The sequence below is a fragment of the Pyrus communis genome, chromosome 15, assembly GCF_041283825.1.
Source record: "Pyrus communis isolate YQ-2024b chromosome 15, ASM4128382v1, whole genome shotgun sequence".
In the NCBI taxonomy this organism is placed as follows: domain Eukaryota; kingdom Viridiplantae; phylum Streptophyta; class Magnoliopsida; order Rosales; family Rosaceae; genus Pyrus; species Pyrus communis.
In genome coordinates this window covers 18826074-18837837 of record NC_142579.1, presented here as the reverse complement: position 1 = coordinate 18837837, position 11764 = coordinate 18826074, and the positions used below count along the sequence as shown (strand labels likewise).

The 11764-nt window shown below is 37.6% G+C and overlaps 1 protein-coding gene and 2 long non-coding RNA genes across 4 annotated transcripts; all 3 read left to right on the top strand.

Annotated features, from left to right (window-relative positions):
- The first annotated feature begins 465 nt into the window (after positions 1-465).
- LOC137735190 (14-3-3-like protein G-BOX factor 14 kappa) lies at positions 466-5368 on the top strand. 2 transcript variants are annotated; one of them, XM_068474593.2, is made up of 4 exons: positions 466-1081; positions 1188-1310; positions 4589-4705; positions 5167-5368. In XM_068474593.2, exons 1-4 carry the CDS (start codon positions 581-583, stop codon positions 5188-5190), a joined length of 765 nt encoding a protein of 254 aa, XP_068330694.1. In that variant the 5' UTR covers positions 466-580; the 3' UTR covers positions 5191-5368. The 2 variants fall into 2 exon arrangements, with proteins under 2 accessions (XP_068330694.1, XP_068330701.1); XM_068474600.2 differs by having other exon boundaries at positions 482-1081; positions 5170-5368.
- On the top strand, positions 1318-3350 carry LOC148690628 (uncharacterized). Its single transcript, XR_015956663.1, has 2 exons — positions 1318-2940; positions 3017-3350. It is a non-coding gene; the product is annotated as an uncharacterized LOC148690628 (long non-coding RNA).
- Positions 5369-8309: 2941 nt separating the features above from the next.
- Positions 8310-10287, top strand: LOC148690627 (uncharacterized). Its single transcript, XR_015956662.1, has 2 exons — positions 8310-8533; positions 9196-10287. It is a non-coding gene; the product is annotated as an uncharacterized LOC148690627 (long non-coding RNA).
- Positions 10288-11764: the final 1477 nt, after the last annotated feature.

Genomic DNA, 11764 nt, shown 5'->3' with positions numbered 1-11764 from the left:
AATCAAATCAAAGTAAAATGGAAGAAAGCCGAACTGCACCGAACCGTCTATCGAGTACTAATTTCTGTTTTCGCAAAAAACTGAACGGAATGAAATCCAACTTACCCCCTGATCGGAACCAAACGAAAACAACTGTTACCCGTAACGAAAGTCCATTCAGCTTTTTGTGGGCCTCTAGAAACTTACGATTGACAATTCAACGACCTGGCTTCCCGGCCCAAGCCAGCCGTCGCCGAAATTTTACCTTTTTCCAGATCCAACCATGCTCCCACGTTCTATCCTCTTCTCATAATTATGGTCCAATCAGACAACCGCAAACCGCTCCTACTCCCAAAGCAACACCACTCGCCACTCGCGTCCTATAAACGACGCCGCTTAACATTTCAAACAATCCCCCAGCAGCGAGTGTCCGACAATTTTGTACTCGCAGCAGTAGGCTCAAGCCCGGCAATAATCAATAATCGCACCTTTTTCAACCAAGTTGTTCAAAATCAAAGGAAAGGAATCTCAACTCCACTCGCTCTCCGTCGCTCTCGACTCTTCCTCCTCTCTCCAACTCTGTCACAGCTCACCTGCTCCAATGGCTTCCGCCGTCCCTGAAAATCTCAGCAGAGAACAGTACGTGTACCTGGCGAAGCTCGCCGAGCAGGCCGAGCGCTACGAGGAGATGGTGAGCTTCATGGAGAAGCTTGTCGTCGGCTCCACCGCCGCCGGGACCGAGCTGACGGTGGAGGAGCGCAACCTGCTCAGCGTCGCCTACAAGAACGTCATCGGCTCCCTCCGCGCCGCCTGGCGCATAATCTCGTCCATCGAGCAGAAGGAGGAAGGCCGCCACAACGAGGAGCACGTGGCGCTCGTCAAGCAGTACAGATCCAAGGTGGAGACCGAACTCTCCGCCATCTGCGCCGGAATCCTGGAGCTCCTGCAGTCGCACCTTGTTCCTTCGGCTACCACCGGAGAGTCCAAGGTCTTCTACTTGAAGATGAAGGGAGATTACCATCGGTACCTCGCCGAGTTCAAAAATGGCGACGAGAGAAAGACCGCCGCCGAGGACACCATGGTTGCCTACAAGGCTGCTCAGGTACTTGACTTAGCTCTTTCCGTTTTCTCCTTTTCGAAATTCAGTTAATTATGAGTTTAATTTAGCTTAATTAGATTCGATTTGATTGAATTGGATTTGTATTAAGGATATTGCGCTGGCTGATTTGGCGCCTACGCATCCAATAAGGTTGGGGCTGGCGCTCAACTTCTCGGTGTTTTACTACGAGATCCTTAACTCCTCGGAGAAAGCTTGTAGCATGGCTAAACAGGTTTGGACTTATGAAATTGTTCAAGTTATTGGTTTTAAAACTTGTAATTCTTTGTTTGTTTGGATTTTTCTAATATTTGATCATGTGCTTAAAAAAGGGAAACACTGGAGGATGTTGAATTCGAGAATGCGAGTGAAAACGTCGATTGTGTTTACCTGTCTAGTTATTTGTTTGTTTGGAATTAAGGCACCTTCATTTGCATGGAGTCGAATTAGTAGTGGAAGATGCAGGCTACAATAGTTTTGTTTACAGTAAAAATCTTTCAGTTAGCTTATGGAAACAGATGATGTAGTTTTATTTCTGCTCTATGAGTGCTACAACTGCATGCTCGTATGGACAGATTGACCAGGCATTAGCGTTCTTTCCATATTTTGAATCTCAGCCACCAATTTTTTGCATTTGTTGAAAAATGAGAAGGATATTTCTTTTGATTGGATAAATTTTTAGTAGTGATTTATAACGCTCCAGCCTGGCCTCCTCCATGACCTTTAAATTTCAAAAACCTTGTCAATATTTTCGTTTTTCACATCCCCATATTTTGGCAACAATCAATCATTTTAGTGCATCCTTTTTTACTTTTCCGGCTATTTTCCGGCTGTGAGATCACCATGATATTATATTTTTATTCTGATAAAATTGAATATGAATAATGTATCGCCAAAATCTCCCAAACTTCCTCTATATCGCCAGTTATCACACATCAGTCTGAAATCTAAAATCAGCACAAACACCAGTACAAATGAAATGATGGAGTTTCAAACTGCTTCCAACACGTAATTACCCTTTGAACGCCTCTTCCAACTGTGCTCATGCACATTTGTGGCATTTATGTTAATTGTATTTTCTTTGTTGTCAAAGCATAAATAGGCTAGCGGATGAGTGTTCTAGCTAACCAATTTATGGCTTAATCTACACATTCATGATTGTTAATCTAGACACATATTCTTGTCTACTTATTAACTGCTATTTAGTATGCACATATACCACATACGTCCCTATACATTTGCTTATTAACTGTTATTGTGGTGTATTTGATCAAATTTCAATAAGTGGTTACCATTTTTTAGAGTACTTGTCCGCACACATTGTATTCACTCAATCATTCAAACTCACCATACAATTTAGTTCCTTTTTTTTTTTGTCCATACAGTTTCGTTGAAAGTTTCCATTTCGTTCTAACAATTTCCACTGATTCTCTTGAATTCTTACTGGTATCTATAATAGATGTCGCCAATGAAATTTCCATGTTGTGGACCTCTGATATTTTCATTGGGGACAAGGTCTTGTATATTTTTATGACTAAATAAAAAGATATTTAAGACCTTGGCCTCGTCAATATTTGGTGGTTCTGGCATGTGTTGGGTGGAAAGAAAAATTGCATACAGAACACATTCTTGGATAAGGCATTATAAATTAGCATTTTTAATTTGGTATAAATTAACTCAACTTCTTGTGAGAAGCATTATGACATTAGCTCATCAAGAGTGGCTACGAGTTGGTTGTGATTATTTATAGTATTTGCTGCCTTCAACATATTATGATTATTACTTTGGTGACATGAAAAGTACATTTTGTTTGCTGGAGGCTAATGGTGGTTTCCAAGGGTTGCATGATTGAATTTATTCATCAGGTGAATTTCTCTTATGTCTCTCGAGTTTCTTTTGCTTGCATTTTCAGATGGATGATTGAGAATTATGGGTCTATAGGTAGGAAGGAGGAAATATGTTAACTAGGGGAGCTATAAAGAGACCAACCAGCTAGGAAAGAAGCTAAAGTTGATAGTTAGTGGCGCCAGCTATGGAGATCAACCAACAGCAGGATGTGCAGATTGTATTGACTAGGAGTAGAGTAATTATGCAGCAATATCAATTTTGCCCATTACCCTATGTGTGCTCACCTATGAGACATACATGCAGCACACAAATTATTGCATGGACTTTACAGTATGTTAGTATGGTCAATGCTCTGCAGTGTTCCAAACCTTTTAGAAATTGGAAATCTGCATCCTTGTGTCTGTGAGTGCAAGGGGGTTTCATCTCAGTTGAGTTATATTCTAGTTATTTGAAAGCGAAAGGGGGCTAATTAATAGTTTCAAAATTTTAGAGGGAAAGTACAAGGCTGAGCCAAATTACATTTTTCATCAATTGAGAGAACTTAGGGTGCTACCTAGTAATTCCCCCCAAACTACAATGGTGAGGTGCCTATGAAGCCCTTAGTGAAGAAAGAAAAAAACTGATAGGTCGGAGGAACAAACCGAAACCCAATGACTCTCGTACATGCTTGCAAAGAAGTGATGAATCAAGATCAATGGGCTTGGTCCGAGTTTGGAAAACAGGACCCGAAGGCATCTTTGTGGCATTGAGGTTGTCAAACTGGAGCTAATGAGAAGGGTGGATAATCCAAACAATCTCAGCCCAAATTTGAAAGTGAGTAATGCACTTGAACAGGAGACGGTAGGCTATTGTTTTGCACTACAAAAAATCAGGTTGGAACCCAAGAAAATACAGAAACCAGAAATTGCATATGGAGACAACCAAGCCCATTTAACATTAGAGAAAGCATAAACAGCTAAAGTAGAAGATCGTCAAAAGGCTAATATTACATTTGGAGTTGCTTTGAGACACTAGAATGTGTTTTTATCCACACGATGTGGGATCCATAGTACACTCACAGATTGAGTGGCATGATGAACTGCATACTAGGATGATTACAAGCATAGATTTTGGTCATTACTACTGTTTACGGTTTTGATTTTTTCTTTTTAGTTACGGACCTCTTCCACCAAGGCCACCAGATCAAGTGATCCGGGCCTTTGAAATTTCATCCAATGGCCAAAAATTATTATAGCTTTTAAGCGATCAAAACAGGTGGGCCGTTGGATGAAATTTCAAAGGCTTGGATCACTTGATCCGGTGGCCTTGGTGGAAGAGATCCGGAGAGGATCTCTTCTGTTCATCTCAACTGGGGTTACATATATTAGTTATAGTTATGTGTAATGGCCGAATTAGTAGTTAGATGGAAAAATGGAGATTAATTGAAAATTACAGGAAGGTGTAAAGATGTATATTATAATTACACATAAAAGTTTAAACGCAAGGTACAAGAGCTAAAGCCAAAATACATTTTGCCAATCACGCTAGGAAGGCTACCTAATACCCTGTTCTTGGCTTTCTTGTCTGTACCTTGGTAACTCTTTATACTCGAGGGTGATTCAACATATCAGCTTTGCTTAACATGAAAATCTTTAGATTTTTTAAAATACTATTTGTTTTATGCAGGCTTTTGAGGAAGCTATTGCTGAACTTGATACACTGGGAGAGGAATCGTACAAGGATAGCACTTTAATTATGCAACTGTTGAGGGACAACCTCACTCTTTGGACTTCAGATTTGCAGGTCAGTGCTACTTTTAGATGAAATAATGAGTATTTTCTTCCATGATTTATGGAAGGGGGGATGCTCACGACAAACATTTCTTTTCTATAATTTGGCTAGTAATTTTACTATTGAAAAATAAATTGTTAAGAAAGAGCAGGTAGAGCATCATCAGAGTATGTTAATCCTTTCTTGAAACCACAACGTCAAATGTAGAGTATCATGATGTACAGTTTGAAAGTTCATGCATAAAGTATAACGTAAATGTGGTTTTAACACTCCATGTAAATAAGAAATAAAAAGGATTTGCTTCCAATGCATGCATGCGGACCCTTAGTTCGCGATTTTAGCAATTAGCCGTGGTACGTGCCCAGTGATCTTTTAAGGTTTCGTTTTAGCTTTTTAAGCCTAAAATAGTTATTTAATTCTTAATCGATGTTGATGGTTCTGATTTTTCTAAATACACTGTGTGGGGATTCAAGCAGGAGCAGATGGACGAGGCTTAAGCACGGGATTGTTATGCTCCTTGAGGGAGGTGGGCTTGAATGTCATAAATATTCTGTAATCTGCAGACAACTCTATTTACATTGATGTCCTTATGTGCATACCATGTGCTCATGTTGAAATGTTTCCTTATAATTTGTTTGGTTTGGTAATGAGAGTAGTACATGATGATTCCTAGTACCTTTTTTTTCCTTAATCAAAGATTACTGGTATTTTCGTGCTGCGATTTTATGGTATATCGTCGGCCGGAATAGAATGTCGACCATTATGAATATGTGAGCATCAGCCCAAAACTCTTATCTCATCAATTTAGTTGCCTTATGTTGAAGTTGTAAAGTCGTGTCAACCAAATAATTTTTGCCTGTTGCTCTCTTTCGTGGAGAGACATGGCACAAAACGAGTGCAGTAGTGTTCTAGGATTCATATAGCCGATCCTATGTAGTGTGATAAAACTTTATTGTTGTTGTCGCTGCTTTCTTTTGTGGAGCCTGAAAATGTCTCATCACTTTATGAAGCTGCTTGTTTGATTCTATTTAGGATGATTTTCATTTGAGAAATGGGCATGTGGAGATGGCAGTTTAGTCATCTCATGCTTGTTGCTAACCACCACAATTCAACAATGTTCACTTGCCATTTGGTACCACGGTTCGGTAGTATTGTTTTTTACTTGAAAATTAGAGGTCTTAGGTTCGACTTTCTTAGATGACAAGTTTGGTAATAATTTTTATGGCTGGGACATTGTGCGGGTTACTTCAAATTCTCGACTACACTTTTTACCCTAATCAATCTTTTATCCATATGGTTGTCCAACTTTGCAAACAAAACACCGTCTAAGCACCTCTCGGTCCTACCCCTCGTGTCCGGTGGTCTATACTGCACAACAAAGTTTCTCGAACATTTACGGAAAATTTTACCATGCTTTGGTGTACCTCAGAACATCTTGATTGGCAAATACTAAAATCTTGTCATGAATGATGAATCTTGTAGGAATTGTAAACAGCTATAACTTCAAGAAAACCACACCCATCATTGAAAACCTCTTCTTTCACCCAAAGCAATCAACTTCACAAGGGCTCAATCTACGCATGATTAGGGTTACAGCTCAAACTTGTGCGTGATCATTTTCATTTGGTGCCTCTTGGAAATCTCATTCGAAACTTAATAACGGAATTTGACCGCCAGCTCCTGTTATGGTCCATGTCTTGTTATTCCCTCATCAAACCAATCATGCTTTGTACATCCAAGTTAAGCTCAAGCCATAAGTAAACCTGACAGTTTCTCACACGAACTGTTAACATGACATGTAAATGACACAAAAATAACGGGTTTCGGATCAACACAATAACTAATCGGGTCGTTATCAGGTCACATGATAAGAACTCGTTAATAATGAGTCCTTAACAGGTTTACATGAGGGTGACACGCGAATAACCTATTTTGACACGTTGAGAAAAAAGTTATTTTGATGATTTTAATTTTTTAAACTACTAAAAATACTTACTATAAAATACAATAGCCATAGAGTATATGTGTATATTGTATATTAAATATGTATTATTGTATTATTGTATGATTATTTTATTTAAATTTTAAAAAAAAAATTAAGTTTTATTTATTTATATATTTTTAAAGTATACTATAGGCCAAGATTGAGAATAAAAAAAATTATAAAACACATTAAAAATAAAACATCAAGTAATTTATAAAATACCAAACACATTAAAAAATTATAATAATTAATTTACAAGTGCAAAAAATGTGAAAAATGATCGTATCCTCTAAGCTTTGAGGATGGGTACATTGTCGTTTGAATTTTTAAAACCATACAAACCCTCATGAATAATATTTTTAAGGGAGTTCAAAATAAATAAAATTCATAATCATTAATGTACAAGTTTAAAAAATGTAAAAGCATATACAAATGCAATTGCATCCCCTACGCTTGGACGATGGTTACACAATCATTTAGATTTTTAAAACCCTCAAAATCTCATGAATAATGTTCTTTTAAGTGCAAAATTAATATATCAAGCCAAGGTTCCAATACCATTTCTCTTAGTGATTGATGAAAATTGAAGGGTTTTATTGTAAAAAACGTGCAAGGTTCCTCAACCTTGAAACGTAACTCCCTTCATTTTGCATATCCTTGAGCATTTGGTGTTTTATAGTAATGTCCCTTCTTATTCACATCCCCTTCCCTCCCCTTTTCTCACACTTTGCTTTTTGTCTTATTATCTCTATAAAAAAAAAAAAAAATCAATATAAGATGTTGACATGGCTTAACTATAACCATTCAAGTAGAATGGGAGGGAACGGGAGAGAAATTAGGAGGGTGAGAGAAATCCTCCTCCTTTTCCATTAGGCTCTTATTTTGGGTATACAAATGTGGTGACCAGTTCCTAATTTTCATTTTAATTTCCTTCTTGTTTGTGTAATTTGACATTTTACCCTTTCTGGGAAAAGTGTAATCTAACGTGGACTTTATTTTTTTTACTGTTATTTCTTTTACCTAGGTTTCGTACTTAAATTGTACTTGTCATTAATAATGCATGAGCGTGTGTTAGACTAGAATCGGATTTGTAACGAAAAAGTTACGCTTCGTTAAAATACATTAACCACTGGTATTTTGTACACGCACGTACGAATTTACAGTGTCTGAAACACTGTAAGAAACCAGATTTATACATTAAAATTGTACAAAATCTGAAAGTCAAAACCTTTCCACAAAAAGGGGATCCGTGTTCCCTCTCCCTCACACAAACAGCCAATCACATTCCCCTATTTCCTCTCCTCCATTCCTTTCCCGGTTTCCCTCTTCACCACCAATCAAAAGTCTTCACCATTATTTATCTTACACCAATCAGACCACTCCCTCACACCTCTCACCTAATAAAAAAGCAACTCACTTTCTCTCTTCTCTTTCTCTCCCTCGCCGAGCTCTCTCACTCTGCAACTCACTTAAACGAACACTAAACCTCGCCAATGTGACTTGAAAACTACATGGTTGAACTCCTCTCACCATTACGAACATAATCGTGTAACCAGATCGTGATTCGACCGAGTTTTAGACTTCGAACTCGAAAGGTCCGAACTTGGTGAGTTTGGGTTCAGCGCGTGTCTGGCCTCCGTTTTACCTTCTGTCAATTTGTGTAGGTCCGCGACGTCGAGTAGATCGATTTCGTATATTTAAACCCTAGGTTTGAGCAAATTATAGGGGTTTTATTTAAGTTTCCGTATATGTGTTATTAATTAATTTAAAATAGTTATTTCACATATAGGAGAAACGTATCCCAAGGACATACGGGGTCAGGCAAGGCTCGAAGGCTACGATCTAACGACGTATTTGTGAGTGTGCAGTTTTTTTTTATATCTATACATAGTTATAGTTTCCATAAATGCGTATTTACTCCATTTTTAACGCTTATATTGCCAAATATCGTTATTGTGATATTAAATGTGATAAATGTTGCTATATGCTTGGGATATTACTGTCATGACATTTATACATATTTGTACATGCTCGTCATTATTGCACCCCAAGGCCAAGGCCAGTTCTTCACGTGTATGTTCACATCTGCACCGTTCACTCGCCTTGGATCCAAGTTAGGTGCCAGTCCTGTCGTAAATATTGCATTAGGCAATTCCGACTAGTATGTGACCGTGCGTTGACACCAGCCTTCACGTGATCGTAGTACTAGAGTGTATTGATTATTCTCAGTCATGTTCGTGTTAGAAATTATCTGTACGAACTCGTGTGTCAGCTTAGATGGATGAGCACTTGGTTATACTTGATTATCACATGATTATATTACTGCGGCATTTGATATATCATGACTAGGCATATTTCTAATTTTATTGCTGTTGTACTTTTGTTTACATACTTATGTAGTATGTTTTACGGAAACTATACTTTTTTTTTAGTGAGGGGTTACTATGTTCAAAAATAAAGGTTTTTCTTACAAACATTGTTTTGCTGACCCACTCAACTTTGTTTTTCGCCCCTTCAGGACCTAGATAGTTGTACTTTTCGTGGCATTCGAGGAACCTCCGACAACACGAATGCCAGGTCTAGCTATAAGAGACCCTCATCATCTCCAATGCAAAGACTCAAATCTTAAAACTCAATTTACGGAGAAAATATTGAACTAAAAACTCATGTTGAGTTTTAACAATTTGGTTATGTCCATCAGAGGTGATTGGACTGCAAACTAAAATCTCATTTTTCTTGGTTGAATAACTTTTTTGCTAGTTGACATGGGTTCTACCTCGGACTTAAATCTCATATTGAGACCCAAATTTGAGTCTCTACTTTGCCAGAGACTTATATATAAGTTTTATGTCTCTGGTGCATTGGACACATATTCAAACTCAAATATAAGATTTTCAGTCCAAATTTTTAGATGAATTAGAGATATTCTTACATCTGACTTTTGATAATATAAAAAAAAAACTCTGCCGCTACACTAAATGATCACGGGCAGCTCTATCTTTGTGGAGGTATTCGTCAACTTTACTTGGCTTTGTGACACCATCAAACTGCAACTTGAAGTCTCTTACATTGAAATCCTAAAAAACTGTTTCACCTTTAAAGTTTAAGAGACTTCGCTCTTCAAAAAGTTTAAGAGGCATCGTTATACACAGATTTCCTCGTGATTGAGACCAATTACCTTGGAAAATTTGTATTATTGAACATAACAAGAATAAAACACTGCAATTATGCATCACTCATAAACAGAACATTGTCACACAATGTTATTATTTAACTAAAATTAGTGAAATATATCAATTTTATCACTTATTGATCAAGGTTCTAAAAAACACTAGGCGCTAGTCAGGCGGTGGGCTGGGGCCTAGTGCCTAGGGGGTTAGGCGGGGGCCTAGGTGGGCGCCTAAGCGGATTTAAATAAATCTATTATATTTCGTATAAATAAGTGTCGACTTATACTTTAATATATATATAACTTCATTATAAACTATAAAATAGAATGACATAAATGTTATGAAGTATTGAAACATAATGAAAACATGAGGAACAAGCATATAATGTGTTCGTTTAAGTATTCAACAAGTCTCTTACAATTTATTGAAAAAAAATAAAATGCAAAATTAAAGTTATCTATTTTCTATCAAAGTGAGTCGCGACTTAGGCGGTTACCTAGACGAGTCTGGGTGGAATAGGCGGGTGCCTAAGCGGTTTAGGCGGGTGCCAACAACTCTAGATGCCATTTCTTACTTTTCAAACGCCTAGGTATTAATCGGGGCACTAACCAGCCACCTAGCTTCTAGACGGGGATTTTTAGAACAGTGTCACTGATATTAATGAGACATCACGCGTCGAGTGTTCCTAGTGCACATAGATTTGTTTCCTCAAACTTGATAAGCTTGATGACTTTAAACGTGTGTATAATTCGGTAGCTTCCACAAGAAAGTTTAGAAAGTTATGAATTGCAAGTGGAAGGGAAAGAAGGGGACAAAATCTCACAATCAGAAAACAAAAGCAGATCCGTTACAGATCAAAGACACATTTTATTTTTATTGCATATTCATTAGCTCTCTCTCTCTCTCTCTCTCTCTCTCTCTCTCTCTAAACTTGGCTGTTGCTCTGGATGCTTTTGATGCTGCTTGGGCTCGGCGTTTGATGACAGAAAGAGAGAGACGACTCTGCTCGAATCTCAAACACTTGCCAAAAACTCTAAGCACCAAAAAGAAGGTGGGGGTGTTTGGACCACCACCATCTCCATTTTCTTCATGCAGCTCCAATCGAATTCAAAGCTTTGCTATTTGGTAGTGTGGGTGTTGTGGGTGTTGTGGAATGCATGAGGCACGAAAGATAGGAGAAACACTTTCATGCAATCTGACGATAACAACGTTATGTACTGTTATTAATTCACATGTTACAGTATGAATGAATGACAAGTTTATATTTTAGATAATATTATCAAAAAAAAATACAAGTTATATGATTTGATTGATAACACCACACAACAGTATTACAACGATCCAAAAAATATCTCACAAGATAGCTCTCTTACAAGGTGTAATAGTAAGGCTGCAATAAACTAAAATTTGTGAGACACGATTACACGTGATTTGGAACATGCACGTAGTAAAAGTTGTTCAAATTTGGTCTTGGAGAATTTTTGGGAGCCAACCCCATATAAAGATGAGGTGGTGGAAAGGCTAACAGTCACAAATGAGAAAGAGAGCATCTCTAGGAGAAGAGAAAAGGGTTTGAAATTTGTGTTGCTAAAGTCCAGAAAAGGGAAAAAAAATATTCAAAGATCGTCGTTTCTTTTAGGGTTAGATCTTATTTTTCAAGTCTACTTTATATGAATGCAGGATTTGAGTATCCCAAGTGAAGTGAATTTGAACGTTTTCTGCTTTATTACTTGGGAATTTTGAATTCAGATGTTCTTCAAGTAGTGTGCCTAATTTGAATCAATTCCGACAAAATACAAATGAAGGTGAACGATTGAAAGTATCCAACAAAATCTGAATCAAATTTTAGAATCGTAGTCTAGCAACATAAGCATCTTTTATTATTATAGCATTGTGCGGTGTAATATGATCAGTCTG